We start from the raw sequence: 18,877 nt of genomic DNA, 5'->3' as shown, positions 1-18,877 counted from the left end.
AGCTCACCTGCTGATTCAGTCAGAGGTTTGAGCAATGGATGATATGGGATTCCTTTCGGGATTCAGTATCCAGGGGGGGGGGGGGAGGCAGGTGCAGCAGTGGATCGCAGTGATGATCTCTCCATGCATCGCCTTTTCAAATGAACTGCTTCATTTCATTTCTGACACCCTATTGTATGTTGAAGCTTGATGCCCAGCAGCCCTCCACCTTGCAGTGTTCCATCATTTTCAGCACAAATGCACAGACAAACTATTTTCCTGCTCATCCAGATTTTGCCTCCTTGGTCACTGACCAGTGGAAGACACCTGAGGATTATCTTCACAGCCTCATCTTTCTGGCTCATAGAAGATATCTGAGATTTCATGTGCCTTGGTGCCACTTTCAGTTTGTGGCACTCCCCTTTGGTTTGGCCACGGTTTCTTGCACCTTTACCAAGATGATGGTGGTTGTAGCGGTCCACCTTCACCGGATGGGGGTCCAGGTGCATCCATGACATTTGGCTGATCAAGGCCCCCTCATAGGCAGAATGCAAGTACGTAGTCCAGCAAGTGATGAGTCTCTTACAGGACCTGGGCTAGATAGTCAACATTCGGAAAAGTCATCTTCAGTCAACCCAGTGTTTGGAGTATCTGGGAGTCCTCTTTGACACAGTTCAGGGCTGTATTTTTCTTCCCAAGTTACGCAAACAAAAGCTCAAGACACAGATCCTCACAATCTTGGCCTTCTGAGCCCCACAGCCTAGTAGTATCTGTAGGTGCTGGGCTTGATGGCGGCCTCCTTGGAAGTGGTGACCTGTGCAAGAGCTCTTATGCATCCTCGTCAGCATTCCCTTTTATCTAAATGGTCTTCAACATCACTCCCTGCAGATGTGGCTCTCCTGGATGATTGCAGCGGGGGGCCCCCCCCCAGTCACTGAGGCTGGCATTGGTCATGAGGGCAGCATGCCTCTCGTCAAGTTCTCCCCTTGGAGCCAAGGCAGGCTGTGCTTCGCCATCCAGGAGAGCCACATCTGCAGGGAGTGATGTTGAAGACCATTTAGATAAAAGGGAATGCTGATGAGGATGCATAAGAGCTCTTGCACAGGTCACGATTGATAGATCACTTGCTCTCCAATGGGAACCACTTGCCCTGGACCAATGCCAGCCTCAGTGACTGGGGGGGCCCCCCCCTGCTGCAATCACCCTCTCCAGGCAAGTGGTTCTCATTGGAGAGCAAGTGATCTATCAATCGTCTGGAACTGAGAGCCATTTGGTTGGCCTTTCTACAGTTGGTCTTTCCTGACAGGGAAAGTAGGGAGATTTTAGACAATGCCACCATCGTGTCTTATATAAACAAACAGGAGGGGTGGGCACCAGAAGTGCTGCCCTCTACTTGGAGGCTTGGATGCTGTTCCAGTGGGTAGAACTTTACTTACAGGCCCTTGCAGCAGCTAATGTGGCAGGAACAGAGAATGTCCAAGCCGACTTTCTCAGCTAGCCCTGGATCCCAGAGGGTGGTCTCTGTCTCAAAGAGCATTTTCCCTCATAGTTCAGACTTGGGGCAAACCCAAGCATGGATCTCATGGCCACGGTCAAGAATGGGAAAGCAGCCCGCTTCTACAGTCTCAGAGTTGAGCAGGGAAGTGAGGCTGGGCACCCTGATCCAGTCTTGACCCACAGATCTTCTCTGTTTCCACTGTGGGTCATGTTGGGTCGGATCATCCTCAGGATAGCCACCCTTCGGGGTCTGGTGATCTTGATGGTGCTGGACTGGCCCCAAAGATGTTATGCAGATTTGGTGCATCTACAGAGAGACAGAACCCTGAAGCTGCCTGTTCATCTGGGGCTTCTCAGTCAAGGCCCGATTCCGATGTAGAAGTCTGAACGATTTGGTCTTATAGCATAGTTCTTGAGCAAGCAGCCTTGATTTAGAAAGACTATTTGGCGGTTGTAGTTATGACTCTACTTAGGGCTAAGAAGCCTGCGACTGTTGTGTCTTATGCTAAGACCTGGAAGACCTTTTGGTTTGGTACCTTTTGGCAGGTAGAGCCAGAGAGAACTCCCATGCTGGTGATCCTTGCCTTCCTGTAAGCTGGTCTCAAAAGGGACTTGCGGTTTCATCCCTCAAAATGCAGATAGCCGGTATCTCGTTCTTTTGGGCTAGGAACGGCCTTCGGTCTCTGGATTCTCACCCGGATGTCGCTCAGTTTTTTCAGAGGGGGGGGGATCTCATACTGAGACCACCATTGCACAGACTATTCCCATCTCGGGATCTGAATGTTATCTTAAAGGGCCTGGCCCGTGCTCTGTACGAACCTCTTTCAGAGGCTGCCCTACTAGATCTTACAGCCAAGACAGTGTTTTTGGTTGCCATAGTCTCAGCAAGAAGGATCTTGGAATTGCAGGCCATCTCCACATTTCATGGAGTGTGGTGTTCCTCTGCGCATGGTTCCTTTCTTTCTTTCGAAGGTGGTCTCCACTTTCCATTGTAATCAGGAATTTTGACTGCCTGCCTTTCAGCCTTCGGGTTCAGTCAAACGGGATAAAATTCTGTGCAAACTGGATGTGCACAGGGTCATACTCATCTACCAGGGAGGGACTAATGACTCCAAGCTTTCTGGTAATCTTTTTGTACTGACCAGTCACTCGAGGCAGAGCAGGCCAGCTTCCAAAGCTCCCATTGCTAGATGGGTCCACAAGGCAATCTCCTCTTCCTACATTTCTGCTATGAAACAGCCGCCTATTTCTCTGGCAGTTTATTTCCATGAGAAGTATGGCGCCCTCCTGGGCAGAATTTCAGGTTGGTTTGCCTGAGGAAATCTGCACACCTTTAAAAAGTTCTACAGAATAGATGTGGTGGCTCGAGAGGATGCCACCTTTGAATCCTCGGTACTACGGACAGACTCATCTATCCATTCCTAGACATATGGCACTGCTTTGGTGCATCAGCTCAAGTATGGACTCCTGTGTATCTGCAACAGAATGAAAGATTAGGTTCTTACCTTAGTAATCTGGGTTTTGTTGGAATACACAGGAGTCCATATTGTACTCCCTGTGTGGACTTGTTTTGATTCACTTGATATCTGCTTCGGACATTGCCAGTGTCTGGGGACCACTGCTAGCATACCTTAGAAAAAGAAAAAATGTGTTTCATGTCTTAGGGGTTATCCCTTCTCTTTCCTCCTAGGCAGGTCCCATAGCTCCTGCTTGTTGCCCATGCGAGTGTTTTTGTTCTCTGCTTGTTAAATGTTTGTTGATCATTGTTTTATTTCTAAGTTTCAAAGCATAGGGAAGTTCCTTGTGACTCTCCTCCTCTTTTCATGTTTCAGTGTCATGGTACCAACTTAGAAGGGGAATGTGCTTCACTGTAGAGAATCCAATATGTATCATAAAGTAACTTCACATCAATATTTTTTTATTTTAAATTTCAAAGAGTATGATCACTTCTCCAATATCTCTTCAGTATAATATTTTGAACAGAAACTTAATATCATTCAATGTAATATTAAGTAGACTTTGAAAGGAGGGTAGATCTCAGTTGGCTACAAGTTTATGTTCACAATATTATACTGAAGAGATATTGGAGAAGTGATCATACTCTATGAAATTTAAAATAAAAAATATTGATGTAAAGATGCTTTATGATACATATTGGATTCTTGATAAACTTCACAATAAGAGATTTGAAGTTAAGCCAAATTTTGCTGTGGTTCACTGTAGAGAATGACATGGGGACAAATTTTTTCCTGTCCCGTCCCCACAAGTTGTCGCTGTCCCTGCCCCATTCCTGTAAGCTCAGCCTTAACCATACGAACCTCGAACACTTATGATTTTAAAGTGTTTGAGGCTTGTGTAGATGAGGACAGAATTTGCAGGCATGGGACAGGGACAGGAAAAGAACTTGCTGGAGCGGGACAGGAAAATGAGTTCCTGCGGGGATGGGGAAAAATCTGTCTCCCATGTCATTCTCTACTTCACTGCAAGAGGGGAGGAATTTAAGTTCTTAAATGGATACTCTTCTGCAGTTTGCAGGAAATGGGAATCAACGGCTCAAGTATGGACTCCTTTGTATCCTAACAGAACCTAATCTGTTGATAAAACAAATGAAATATCTTGGAGTATTTCTTGACTTCACTATCTATGAAGCCACACACACACACACACTTTTTGATTTTTGTAACTCGTTAGTTGGTTTACTAAAAAAAAGATTTAAGAGCTATACAGATAGCTCAAAATGCTGCTAGGTTAATTTCGGGGTGCCCTCTGTATGGGCAGATTACGCCGATTCTTAAACAATTATATTGGTTGCCCATTTATTGGTGTATCCAATTTAAGATTTTGACATTGATCTTTAAAATTCTTCATGAACAACCATGCCTTTATTTGGCTATAACCTTAAAGGTTCATGTTCCAGGACACCCTCTACGGTCAAGGCATTGCTTGATGATCCAGATTTTGAACAAGATTTGAGAAGTACAAAGACTCAATTTTTATGATTGTGGGACCCCATTTATGGAATGCAGTCCAAGAGTACTTTTAGAAAATCTTTAAAAATATATTTGTTTTCACAGGCATTCTTATGAGATAAAATGTTTTAGATACATCAGGTATAAAACATTGAATATATATTTGTGAATGTATTGAGAAATTTTATGTATTAATGTTAATATACTTTAGGTATGTATGTTGTAAACCGCTTAGATTTGTAGATTCGTGGTATATAAAAAAATTTTTAATTAAAATTTGTCTTATGAAATCCTCCCTAAGCCTTCTGTCCAGGATTTACAGAATTTTGATTACATGTTTAGATAAACTATGTAGTGTAGCTGATCTTAAGAGATGGTTTGACAAATTTGATTTGACTGACCCTTTTTTTTTTCTCTGTTTTCTAAAATATTTATCAGGCTGCCCCAACAGCATGCAGTCCTTTCGGGAGCAGAGTAGTTACCACGGAAACCAGCCAAGCTATCCTCAGGAAGTGCACGGGACCTCTCGGCTAGAAGAGTTTGGGCCCCGCCAGCAGGCCCAGATGTTCCAGAGCAGTTTTGGCAGCCGTCGTGGAGGAACAGGAGCTGGTTCAGCCATGGGAACTGAAAGCCCCAGTCATCAGGGCTACCAAGGCTACCGTAAAGAGGCTGGAGAATATTACTACTTAGCAAGCAAAGATGCAGCTTCTACTCAACAGACCTCTCAGCGGAGACCTTCAGGACCAGTTCAAAGCTATGGACCTCCACAAGGGAGTGGTAATTTTGGGAACCAGTATGTAAATGAGGGGCATGTTGGTCAGTTTCCAACACAACACTCTTCTGTAGCTAGCATCTCCCAATACCAGCAGGATTACACGGGGTCCTTTTCACCGGGGAGTGCACAGTATCAGCAACAGGCATCCAGCCAACAGCAAGTACAACAGCTAAGGCAGCAGCTGTACCAGTCCCATCAGCCTTTGCAACAGACAGCCAACCAGTCTGCCTCTAGTACTACCCACATGCAGCAGTTGCAGCGATCCTCAGCTATGCCTTCTTCTACTGGATACCAACTACGGGTGGGCCAGTTTAGCCAACACTACCAGTCCTCTGCCACCACAACCACCACCTCATTTCCCTCTGCACAGCGCTTTAGCCAATCAGGACAGGCATTTGATGACTATGTCAACTCTAGCTCACAATATGAGGGCCACAGTGCACAACCCTATGGGAGCCAGTCAAGTTACAACTATCCAACGCAGCAGTTGAAGAGCTTTGAGCAATCAAAGATCCCCCAAGGAGCACAACAGCAGCAACACATGATGCAGTATTCCAACTCATCCAAGCTGTCTCTGCAAGGTCAAGCAGGGCAGTACAGTCAGTCAGATGTTCCAGTGAGGTCACCTATGCAATTCCAACAGAATTTCAGTCCTATATCTAACCCATCTCCAGCTGCATCTGTGGTCCAGTCACCAAGCTGCAGCTCCACACCTTCCCCTCTCATGCCTGGTGGAGAAAACCTTCAGTGTGGGCAGAGTAATATGCCTTTAGCATCCAGGAACCGTATCTTGCAGATGATACCCCAGCTTAGCCCAACACCATCAATGATGTCTAGCCCCAGTGCTCATGCTGGGGGATTGAAAGGGTTTGGGATGGAGGGGTTGCCAGAAAAGCGTCTCACAGACCCAGGGCTAAGTAGTCTTAGTGCCCTGAGCAGCCAGGTCGCCAATTTACCGAATACAGTGCAGCACATGTTGCTTTCGGATGCTTTGGTGCCTCATAAGAAGAACTCAAAGAGATCTTCAAAAAAGACAGATAGTTGCACAAATTCAGAAGCTTCATCCCAGGCAGAGGAACAACTGAAGTCCCCTCTTACAGAGTCTCTAGATGGAGGCTGTTCCAGCAGTTCTGAGGATCATGTAGAGAGGGTGAGGCAGCTGAGTGGGCAAAGCACCAGCTCAGAAACTACATTCAAGGGAACAACTTCAGAAAAAGCTAATTCCTCACCACCACAGAGCTGCCAGAGTGAGCCTTCCAAAGTCATCACCAGCCCCACAGTTGAAGAAGATGAAGCTTATTCAGAGGCAAAAGAAAAATCAAAAGTGGATCCTCCAAAAGTTAGTGAGAAGTCTGTGGGTGTCATTGTCTCAAGGGAGGCAATGGCTGGCCGAATAGAAAAAACAGGCCTTGTAATGGATGAGACACCAGTTGCTCAAACTCCTTGTTCTGCTAGTGGGATGAAAGAGACTGGGATGACACCACAGCATCAGCCTGAGTTTGAAAAAGTGAGCAAGAGTGATGATATTTCCACCCAGTACAATGGTGAAGAAGGGAGCCAGCCTGGTCACAGCAATGTTTCAAGTTTTCCAGGAAGAGCAGAACTTTCCAAATCTCCTGGAAGTTTGGGTTGTGGCTACAAAGATATGCCTTCATCTGCTATTCCAAGAAACGTTGCTAGCTTCTCACAGTATCCCAAAGGTCAAGAAAGAGGTGACTTTTCAGGGCAAAGTGATAAGAAATATACACATGGAAGAAGTGAGAAATTCCCTAGCCTTCTACAAGAGGTTTTACAAGGCTATCACCACCAAGAGAGGAGATATGCAAGGAATGCTCAGGAGCCATCACCAATGGAAGGCACAGTGAGACCTAACATTCTAATTAATCAAGGTAATGAAATGCCCAATAGAAGCATTCTTAGCAAAAATGTAGGATCCCTTCAAGAAAGTCCCCATTGGGGTCCATGGGAGAGGAAATCATCTGGAGCAATTTCTGAGATGAAGCAGATTAATCTTGCAGACTATCCAATCCCTAGAAAATTTGAAATAGAGGCACAAACCACAGCCCATGAAATGGGATCTGCATCTTCAGAGAGGAGATCAGTTATATGTGACATCTCCCCACTTAGGCAGCTTGGCCGGGACCCAGCTGCCCACCACTCTATGGGACATATTGCTGTGTCTTCACAAGAAAGGATGGTTGATGCCAGGATAGGGAGAAATGAAAGGGGCACTCCAGGTGTAGGCCAGTCAGTTATTCTTCCAGGAGGCCTTGTACCATTGGAATCCAAACTGAAGAGCCAGGGTGGAACAGTGAAGGAAGATGATTTTGAGCAGTCTAAGATACAAGCCAGCCTTAACAATAAAAAGTCTGGAGAGCTATTTTATCTTTTTGGCCTGAAGCATGACTCTTCCAGAAGCAATGCCAACCCTGGTGTCTCAGCTCTTGACTCATCTTCAGACTACACTCAGGATGGCAGATCAGCTCCTCTGAAAAGGACAACTGGTAGAATGGGTAGTCGTGAAGGCAGCAGAGGAAAATCACCTTCCCAGTCTTATGAGTTGGCTGAAAAACTAAAGATGTCACCTGGTAGAAGTAGAGGGCTGGGGGATCCACATAATATGCTTGCACAGATGAATCTTTCAGATCGAGCCAGCAGAGAAGCCTTCTATTCATTTTTTCAGAACTCTGAAAATCCATCTTTGGCTTCAGTTTATCACAGCAACATAAGGTCTAGTGCCTTTGGTGAACCTCACTCTGGTTTAAATTCTCCACTCCATTACAAGAGGCAAATATATTACCAAGAAGAGTACAAGGATTGGGTTGGTAGCTCATCTCAGTTATTGATGTGTTCTACCCAACACAGACAAGAGGGATCACGGAAGAGCCCTAGACAAGAGCAGTTCCATGACCGTGTAAGGAGTCCCCTGAAGAATGATAAAGAAGGAATGCCATATGGTCAGTCTGGCATTTACCATGACACTGGGAGCAAAGATTTGTGCCGCTCTCATAAGACAAGTGACTCTCTTCCCACAAGCATAACTGTAGAACCAAAACACAATAGTCAGAAACTTCCAACATCAGAGTCTGGTTGGGATCTCTCTCATCCGATACCTCCTGCCAAGAAAACCAGCCCTCAGAGAACAACCAGCCAGAAAAAATGCTGTGCCCAACAAACTGATGAGCATAGTCAAGGAGCAGAAGAACCCAGTGGTGATTCATCTAGGCCTGGAAATAATGGGCACAAATTACCTGGTCAAGAGGATCAATCTCATCAAAATCCATTGATCATGAGACGAAGGGTTCGATCATTCATCTCTCCTATCCCTAGTAAACGCCAGTCGCAGGAGACAAAAAACAGCAATATGGATGAAAAAGTTTGCTTGCCTACTTTGCCAAAAGAGGTTGACAAGGTCCACAACTCTTATGCTTGTCTCCCTCAGAGTTGTGATGGTGGCAGGTCACCTCCAAAAGATGACTTCCCTAAGGATGCTGGCAGCCCCAACCAGAGGAATTCACCATCTGTTTCCCTTACCAGTCCTACCAAGACTAAAATTCTTCCACCACGGAAGGGGCGAGGACTGAAACTGGAGGCAATTGTTCAGAAAATTACCTCTCCCAATGTTAGAAGATGCACTCAGTCCAACAGTATTGATAGTGGGACAGATGCTGTCACACTTGATGACTACCTTTCCCTCAAAAGTGGGCAGTCAGATGGAGGCCCCGGAGAAGTTCAGGAGCTGGAAATAGATAAAAATAAAGAACTAGTAGCAGGACCAGGGAGCCAGGAGTCAAAGGTTGATGTTCCTTTGGCACAATCTGTGGAAGAATGGTGCAGAAGAGATGATAAAATCATGAATGAAATTGAAGAGTCTACAAGTGTTAAAGAGTTGTTGAGAACCACTTCTTCTCCCCCTCCACAGAAATCTGTCTGTAGCCAGAGTAGACAGGATGGCTCCTTAACTGAGCCAGAACCCATAGCCCACCTGGACTTAAAAAATATCTCTGCAAGGGTTTCAGCTAATGAGCCCAGCATAAACATCACTGAGAAAAATCTAGTTGCTCTAGCTGTGACACCTAAGCAAGAAATATTTCCTCCAAAGGGCTACTTTCCATCAGGAAAGAAGAAAGGTAGGCCGATTGGGAGTGTCAACAAACAAAAGAAGCAACAACAGCAGCATCCTCCACCTTCTCTCCCTTCTCCACCACTTTCACCACAAGAACAGCAGCAAGAAACATTCAAATTGGAGGAAGTAGAAGATGAAGAGCCCAAACCCAAGAGACAGAGAAGGGAGAGGAGGAAACCTAGAAGCCAGCAAAGGAGGCGGAGGACAAAACAAGCTGCTCCATTAGTGGAACCCTTAGAACCTGAGATCAAATTAAAATATGCCTGTCAATCACTAGATAAAAATGATGCCAAAAGCAAGTCCTTCTTCCCCTATATCCATGTGGAGAACAAATATGACATGGGTACCTCTTGTATTATTATTAATGCTGAGGACGAGGAGCAAAATAAGTTGGGTAGGGGCAGGAAAAGTCAGAGGTCAACATCACCCCAGCCAAATGCTGACAGCAAAGTGTTACCATCTTCTTCTTTTATGCTTCAGGGGCCTGTTGTGACAGAGTCAACTGTCTTTGGGCACCTGGTTTGTTGCTTATGTGGGAAGTGGGCAAATTTCAAGAACCTTGGGGACATTTTTGGGCCTTTCTATACCCAGGATTATGCTGCCAGTTTGCCCAAGAATCCCCCTCCCAGGAGAGCCACAGAAACACAGAGTAAAGTCAAAGTTAGACATAAAAGTGCCTCTGATGCTTCCAAGTCAGACTCTGAGGAGGAGGCAAAGGAGCAGAGGAGCTTAACTACCCATCCCCGCTTTAAGCGACGACATCGCTCAGAAGATTGCACAGCCTTGGGGTCTATTACCAGAGCAGCAGCAGCAGCGGCCCTTCCCTGTAACAAAAAAAACATTGATGGTTGTGAAAAGACTTCTTTAGACGCAAATGTCCCCATCCACACTTCAGAAAGTGGCCCTGAGCAGGAGATACAAATTCCTGAACTACCTCTTGACAGCAATGAATTCTGGGTTCATGAGGCATGCGTCCTCTGGGCTAGCAGCATCTACTTGGTCTGTGGCAGGCTCTACGGGCTGCAGGAAGCTGTGGAACTAGCTAGAGAAATGGTGAGTACTACAATTTTCCTCATTTTGGTTAAGGCAGAAGTAATGAAGATAATTGGTATTATGGATACATTATTTATCCCAGGACAAGCAGGCAGCCTATTCTCACATATGGGTGATGTCATCCACGGAGCCCGGATGCGGATAGCCTCGCAAGCAGACTTGCTTGTAGAAACGTAGAAGTTTTGAGTCAGTTACACCGTGCATGCGTGAGTGCCTTCCCGCCCAGCGCAGGGCGAGTCTCTTCAGGTCTCAGTTTTCCGCAGAGCCAAGAAGTCCATCTTTGACACTCTGCGCTAAACTTTGTAACTTCGTGCCTTCTCTCACCGCAGTTTGTTTTCTTTTTGTCGCAAATCACTGTGTTATTTTATTTCAGTTAAAAAAAAATACTTTTTTTCTTCGTTCGACTGGCGGGGCAGGCCACTCGGCTGCAGCCTGTGGGCTTCGATTTCGCTGCAGCTATTTTCCCTCCTGTGTCCCGGCCAGCAACGGGCTTCAAGAGTGTAGCCAGTGCCAGTGAGTGATTTCCCTCACGGACCTACACCATTGGTGCCTCGGGCCTGACCATAATCATAAGTCGTGTGAGCGCTGTGCTACTCTTCAACCTCGAGCCCTTAAACGTCGTCAGATTTTAGTGGAGAAACTTTTGGAGTGGACTCTTCAGTCACACCCTCGAGTGCTACCTCGGTCCCATCTTCCGCCGAGGGTCCTCCTGCTTCCACGACTCCAACCTCGAGCCTCATCAGACCTTCTTCATTTGGGACATCTCTGACCTCAAGTAAACCTGTCTCTTCCCCTGAGCTTCCCTCAGGTCAGATACCTAAGCAGAAGGTTCCGGTGATGGTCCTCAAGCTTTCCAAGACTTCTAAGTCGAAGCACATCTCCACTGCCACCTTGGAACCTATAGCCTCAGCAAGTGGTCCGGTTTCAGACGCGGATCTATCTTTGCCGGCTTCTCTCCAGTCCATGTTAGAGCAGCAGTTTGTTCAGTTACTGAGCAAATTTGGGCCAATGCTGTCTTCTCTAATCCAGCCTGGGCAATCAGCAGTCTCCCGCGAGGTCGAGTCTCTGCCTATGCCTCGAACTGAACCTTTACACTCTATGCAAGGAGCAGAGTCTTTGCGAGTGTCTGGTCTGGCATCTATGTACTCTATGCAAGGAGTAGATTCTTTGCAAGTGCCTCGACAGGAATCCTCACACCATACAAGAAGCAGAGTCTTGGGAGTGCTTCGAGATTCCTCCATCAAACCTCCTGAGTTTTGATCTACTGCTTCTAGCCCTATCCATTCACCGGTAGCATTGCCTACTTCCATCTCTAGGGCGAAGTCTCCTCGATCCTCAAGACCTGCTTCCACACGCCACTCTTGTCATTGATCGAGGCCTTCATCGAGGCATCCATCCAGGCATAGGTATTCTTGCAAAGAGCAACCTTCTTCATCTAGGCCTTATTCCAGACCTTCCAGCTCTTTCAGACCACCAACTCCTCAATCGAGGTCTCCGCTTCCAGACCTCGAGGACTCAGCTGCTTCCATTGCCTCATCCAAGTCTCCATATTCCTTTTGATGGTCATTTCTCCAGAGAGTTCTCACCTCCGACCCAGGCCACCTTGAGGTCATCAAGTCCCTCTCGGGACAAGACCTTGGCGGATCAGCTGTCTTTCTCTGCTTTTCTTCGCCAGAAGGCTGATGACCTAGAACTTCAATTAGATGCTGATTTTAAGTACTCTAAGGAGTATCTCGAGGTCATACATCTCCCTCAACCTCCTGCAGAGTCACTTAAGCTTCCTCTTCACAAGCTTTTGTCTCAGACTTTCACACGCTGCCTGGAGACCCCTTATACCATTCCTGCTGTTCTAGGCAAATTGGACTCCAGGTATAGAACTCTGCATTGTAAAGGATTTGAAAATTTGCAGTTGTCTCACCAATCCCTTCTTGTGGAGTCCTCCTTAAAAAAGATCCCATCCTTCCAGAGTTTATGCTACTGTTCCTCCTGGAAGTAAGGGGAAAACTATGGACAAGTTTGGACGTCGTCTTTATCAAAATGCTATGATGTCCTCCAAAGTCGTTAATTAAAATTTTAACTACGTTACTTATCTCAAGTTCCTCATTGATCTCCTTCCCAAATTTCTCAATTACCTGGATACACAGAAGCACTTTAAATTCCAAGAAGTTTTTGCTACTCTGTCACAACTCAAGATTGCATCTTCTTCAGTCCTCTTATGATGCCTTTGAATTGTCAACCAGGGCCACTGCTTTCTTTGTAGCAATGCACCGCTTGGCCTTGCTTCGCACCATTGACATGGACCCTAATCTTCAGGACCGCTTGGCTAACATCCCTTGTGCAGGCAATGATCTATTTGATGAATCCATAGAGGCAGCCACTAAGAAATTGTCTGAACATGAAAAATCTTTTGCTTCCATTGTCAGACCAAAGCCTAAGCCAGCTCCTGTGAAACCTTCATGCCCTACTCCAATTTTCCAGAGGCGTTATACTCCGAAGGCGGCTCAATACAATCAAGCGCCTCCCAAGAAACAACAACAGAAACCTCAGCCTTCTGCTGCACCTAAGGCTGCGCAGCCTTTTTGACTGTTTAAAACAGAGCATAACCTCCATCATTCTGTCTCTGTCCTCTCTTCCCCCCATAGGAGGTCATCTTCACTGATGGGAGACCATTACATCTGAGTGCTGTCAATCATCAGGGAAGGATACTCTCTTCATTTCACTCAGGTTCCACCAGAGCTTCCTCCAAGAGAGTATCCTTCCAGTCCATCCCAGACCGCCCTTCTTCTTCAGGAAGCTCAAGCTCTGCTTCATCTCCGTGCCATCGAACCAGTTTCTTTGGAACAGCAGAACAGGGTGATTTACTCCCGTTACTTCCTAGTTCCGAAGAAGATGGGCGATTTTTTGACCCGTATTGGATCTCAGGGCTCTCAACAAATTTTTAGTGAAAGAAAAATTTTGCATGTTATCCCTAGCGTTCCTGTACCCCCTTCTAGATCAAAACGATTGGTTATGTTCTCTGGATCTCAGGGAGGCGTATACCCACATTCCCATTCATTAGGCCTCCCGTCAATATCTCAGATTTTGGGTGGGGAATCTGCATTACCAATACAGAGTGCTTCATTTCCCAGAGTGTTCACCAAGTGCCTCGTGGTGGTAGCAGCAGTTCCAAGGAACCATGGTCTCCAGGTGTTCCCCTACCTAGACAACTGGCTCATCAAGGATTCAACATCTCAGGGGGTTATTGTAGCGATCCAACGGACTATGTGGTTCCTACAAAGCTTGGGATTCAAAATCAGCTTTCCCAAATCCCAACTTCAGCCCTCTCAGAATCTACAGTTCAGAGCTGTTCTGGCCACTATCCAACTAAGAGCATTCCTTCCGCAACAACATCTGGAGGCTCTTTTTCAACTCTGTCATGCCGTGTCTTCCCGCTCTTCAATCTCAGCAAGACATATGATGGTACTCCTAGGTCACATGGCCTCCACATGACTCCTTTTGGCAGACTTCATCTCAGAATTCCTCAGTGGACCCTGGCATCTCAGTGGACAATGGCTTGCGAACCACTCTCTCGATACATTGCAGTCACTCCTTTGTTGAGACAGTCTCTCTGCTGGTGGATGCTCTCTTCCAATTTCTCCAGAGGCTTGCTGTTTCAAATGTCCCCTCATCAGAAGGTCCTCACAACAGATTCCTCGACCTACGCTTGGAGGGCTCATCTCGATGGTCTCCGTACTCAAGGCCACTGGACCAGTACGGATCGTCAGTGTCACATCAATCTATTGGAACTCAGAGTGATCTTCAATGCTCTTAAAGCTTTTCAACATCTTCACGACCAGGTAGTCCTCATTCGGACGGACAACCAAGTCGCCATGCACTATGTCAACAAACGGGGGGGGGGGGGATGGGGACGGGATTTCCCTCCCTCCCTCCCTTTGTCAAGAAGCTCTGAAGGTATGGGACTGGGCATTCCTTTACAACACCTTCCTCAAAGCTGTCTACATCCAAGGGGCGAAAAATTGCTTAGTGGACAAATTGAGTCGTCTTCTGCAACCACACGAATGGACAACCTCGCCTCTTCATCTCATTTTTTCGCAGTGGGGAACACCTCAGATAGATCTCTTTGCAGCTCCCCACAACCACAAACTGCCTCAGTTCTGCTCCAGGATATATTCTCCTCATCGCCTCGAGGCAGATGCTTTTCTACAGGAATGGACAAATCTTTTTCTGTATGCATTGCCTCCATTCCTTCTCATTCTCAAGACTCTTGTCAAGTTGAACGATCATGTCACCATGATTCTGATTGCTCCTCGATGGCTGAGACAACCTTGGTTCTCCCTTCTACTTCAACTCAGCAGCAGGGAGCCATACCTTCTACCAGTTTTTCTATGTCTGCTTACACAGAGTCAAGGATCTCTACTTCATCCCAACCTGCAGTCTCTACACCTGACAGCTTGGTACCTCTCAACATAACTCCTCTTCAGTTTTCTCAACCTGTAAGAGACATTTTAGAGGCTTCTAGAAAGCCTACCACTAGACCAGTGGTCTCAAACTCAAACCCTTTGCGGGGCCACATTTTGGATTTGTAGGTACTTGGAGGGCCGCAGAAAAAAATAGTTAATGTCTTATTGAAGAAATGACAATTTTGCATAAGGTAAAACTGTTAAAGGAAAGTTTTATAAACTATAAAGAGTTTAACCTCATGCAAAATTGTCATTTCTTTAATAAGACATTAACTATTTTTTCTGCGGCCCTCCAAGTACTCTATTTTTTCTGCAGCACTCACATTTAAAGTTTAATATCTTTTCTTTCTCAAAACTGGCACATTTCTATTACTAAATTGAAAATAAAATCATTTTCCTACCTTTGTTTGGTAATTTCATCAGTCTCTGGTTGCACTTTATTCTTCTGACTGTGCATCCAATATTTCTTCTCTTCTTTCAGCCTCCTGTATGCATCCTCTCCTCCAGACCTCATTCCCTCCCCCAACTTTTTCTTTCTTTTTCTATGTCTGTCTTTCTCTGAATCCTTGTCCCATTTTTTGCTTTGTTTCTGGCTCCTTGTCCCCCCCTTCTTTCTTTTTTTCTTCTGGCTCCCTGTCCCCCCCCCCTTATTTCTTTTTTCCTTCTGGCTCCCTGCCCCCTCCTTCTTTCTTTCTTCCTTCCTGCCCTCCCCCATGCCACCGCCGCCGGGGAATAGGCTGCTGCTGCTGCTGGCGCCATCGAGAACAGGCCGAGATCTCCACGGGGCCGACCAACTCTCGCTGCCCGACGTCAATTCTAAAGTCGGAAAGGACGTTGCGGGCAGTGATTGGCTAGCCAGAACGTCCTCTCGACATCAGAATTGAGGTCGGGCGGCGAGAGAAGCAGGGAGATCAAAGAGCATGGTACCGGCCTGTTACCCGATGGCAGCGGTGAGAAGGGAAGGGAAGCAGTTGGGCACGAGCCATGAGCCGCACTCTAGGAAGAACAGTGGAGGGTGACCAGTTGTGCGGACTGACCTCCCTTGGTATGCCGCTGGAGCAGCAGCGTGTCTGGCCGGCTCATTCCATTCAAAGCCGCGAGTGGCAGCTCCTTGCGAGATCCGCGCCTGCGTCTGAAGCCTCTCTGATGTTGTGATGTCAGAGAAGCTTCTGATGAAGGAGCGAATAGCGCAAGGAGCCGCCAACCTGCGGCTTTGAATGGAACGAACCGGCCAGACCCGCTGCTGCTCCAAAAGGAAGGAATTATCCAGTCCAGACCGCGGGCCGCAAATAAAACTTGGAGAGCCACATGTGGCCCGCGGGCCGCGTGTTTTAGACCGCTGCACTAGACAATGCTACTACCAAAAATGGACTAGATTTCTTACACGGTGCATCTCTCATGATAAGGAGCCTCAAGATTCCTTCTTATCTTCTGTTCTAGATTATCTTTTGCACTTATCCATCTCTAGCCTCAAGTCTACATCGATCCGAGTCCATCTCAGTGCAATTGCTGCTTTCCGTCAGCCTATTGAAGGGAAACCCCTCTCTGCTCATCCGGTAGTTTCCAGATTTATGAAAGGACTTTTCAATGTCAAACCTCCTCTCAAATCGCCTCCAGTGGTTTGGGATCTCAATGTTGTTCTTGCTCAATTGATGAAGCCTCCATTTGAAACAATGTCTACGGCTCATCTTAAGTATCTTACTTGGAAAGTGGTTTTTCTCATTGCCCTCACATCTGCTTGAAGAGTCAGTGAGCTGCACGCATTTTTTTTTTGATCCACCTTTCACAGTTTTCCATCATGACAAGGTGGTCCTCCGTACTCATCCTAAATTTTTACCTAAAGTGGTTTCAGAATTTCATCTCAACCAATCTATTGTACTTCCAGTGTTTTTTTCCAAGACCTCATTCTCATCCTGGAGAATCAGCTCTTCAAACTTTGGACTGCAAGCGTGCTTTGGCCTTCTACTTGGAACGCACCAAACCACACAGAACTGCTCCTCAACTTTTTGTTTCCTTCGATCCAGACAAGTTGGGACATCCAATCTCTAAGCGTACCATCTCCAACTGGATGGCTGCTTGTATCTCTTTCTGCTATGCCCAGGCTGGATTACAACTACAGAGTCGAGTCACAGCCCACAAAGTGAGAGCAATGGCAGCTTCAATGGCTTTCCTCAGATCCACACCTATTGAGGAAATTTGCAACGCTGCTATCTGATCCTCAGTTCATACTTTCACTTCTCACTATTGTCTGGATGTTTTCTCCAGATGGGATGGCCATTTTGACCAGAGAGTATTACAAAATTTATTCTCCTAAGTTGCCAACGCTCCCACCATCCCATTCTGGTTAGCTTGGAGGTCACCCATATGTGAGAATAGGCTGCCTGCTTGTCCTGGGATAAAGCACAGTTACTTCACCATAACAGTTGTTATCCAGGGACAGGAGGCAGCTATTCTCACAACCCACCCACCTCCCCTGGTTGGCTTTCTCTGCTAGCTATCTGAACTGAGGAGACTCGCCCTGCGCTGGGCGGGAAGGCACTCGCGCATGTGTGGTGCGGCTGACTCGAAACTTCTAAGTTTCTACAAGCAAGTCTGCTTGCGAGGCTTCCGCATCCGGGCTCCGTCGATGACGTCACCCATATGTGAGAATAGCTGCCTGCTGTCCCTGGATAACAAATGTTACGGTAAGTAACTGTGCTTTTTGTGTCTTGGGCTTTTATGCCTATTTAGTTTTGTAGTATGCCTTTCTTTTTTCTTTTAGATTTAGATTTAGTTTGTATTGTTGGTTTAGTTTTTTCCATGCTGCTCTTGTGTGTTCTTGGTTACTTTATCTCCATTTTCTTTCTGGTTGTCTGCATTGTCTTTTGAGTAGGAGTAGTTCGTGGTCGAACCATTTGTCTGATCGTCTGCTGATTCTGATTTTTGTTTGTATTGGGGCTAGCTCATCTAGGATAGTTGTACTTACATTGCACCATTGTGAGATGACTGGGACTTGGACTGGGAGCAGCAGCAGAGGCAGAGCGGGAGCAGTGCAGAGGGCACTCAGGGTGTGGGAGCGAGCTCCGCCCCTCCCCTTTGACGCTGCACCGTCAGGTTTGATCAACTTTTTCAACATCTATTTTACCTACCCTCGAACCACAGCGCCTCCTGACTTGAACCAGGAGCAGCAGCAGAGGCAGAGCGGGAGCAGTGCAGAGGGCACTCAGGGTGTGGGAGCGAGCTCCGCCCCTCCCCTTTGACGCTGCACCGTCAGGTTTGATCAACTTTTTCAACATCTATTTTACCTACTCTTGAACCACAGCGCCTCCCGACTTGGACCGGGAGTAGCAGCAGAGGCAGAGCGAGAGCAGTGCAGAGGGCACTCAGGACATGGGAGTGAGCTCCGCCCCTACCCTCCCCCTCGACGCTGCACCGTTGAATTTGGTACAGAAAACAACATATTCACAGCTAACCACTCGTCTCCCATTACCCACCCTCTACTACCAAAATGAAGCTAATCCCACAAACACACACTCGGGCCACCCTACTGATAATCCTCATTACCAGTTGGAAAGCAGTAGCAAACAATTTACCTACTACACCCACAAGCTCCATTGCAAATAAAACCCAATAAAGAAAAATGGGGAGACCCAATAATCCACAGTGAAAACAAAAAACTGTGAATACAGATGTTCTGGAGATAATTTATTAAACATTGACATATAAAAACATGAAAATTCAATTTAAAAAGTACAATGATAAAAAATACAGTGATAAAAACCCAACCGGGCCCTACACGGTCCGTGTTTCGGCGAACACGCTTTCCTCAGGAGTCCTAAAAGGAAAAGGTAATGATGAATAATGATAAAGAGAAAGATAAAAAGATAGATAGATAAGAAGTGACTGTGATGCCAATCTGGAGCATGCATATTAGTGTCTATACTCAATTTATCATGTCTTACTTTCATTGTCTTTAGTGTCCATGAATATGAACATTCAGTTTGCTCTTTAGTTATTGGTTCATATATATAATCCATTC

At 46.3% G+C, this 18,877-nt stretch overlaps 1 protein-coding gene across 8 annotated transcripts in view; it reads left to right on the top strand.

The window, feature by feature from the left end:
* Positions 1–18,877, top strand: part of TCF20 (transcription factor 20) — a 471,396-nt gene that overhangs the window by 281,509 nt on the left and 171,010 nt on the right. For all 8 annotated transcript variants that reach the window (XM_033935171.1, XM_033935172.1, XM_033935166.1 and 5 more), the window contains one exon: positions 4,884–10,399. In XM_033935171.1, the coding sequence (XP_033791062.1) occupies positions 4,898–10,399 (5,502 nt within the window). In that variant the 5' untranslated portion in view covers positions 4,884–4,897. The remainder of the gene's footprint in view (positions 1–4,883; positions 10,400–18,877) is intronic.

This window comes from Geotrypetes seraphini, chromosome 2 (genome assembly GCF_902459505.1).
Source record: "Geotrypetes seraphini chromosome 2, aGeoSer1.1, whole genome shotgun sequence".
In the NCBI taxonomy this organism is placed as follows: Eukaryota; Metazoa; Chordata; class Amphibia; order Gymnophiona; family Dermophiidae; genus Geotrypetes; species Geotrypetes seraphini.
This window is presented reverse-complemented; position numbering and strand designations above follow the sequence as displayed.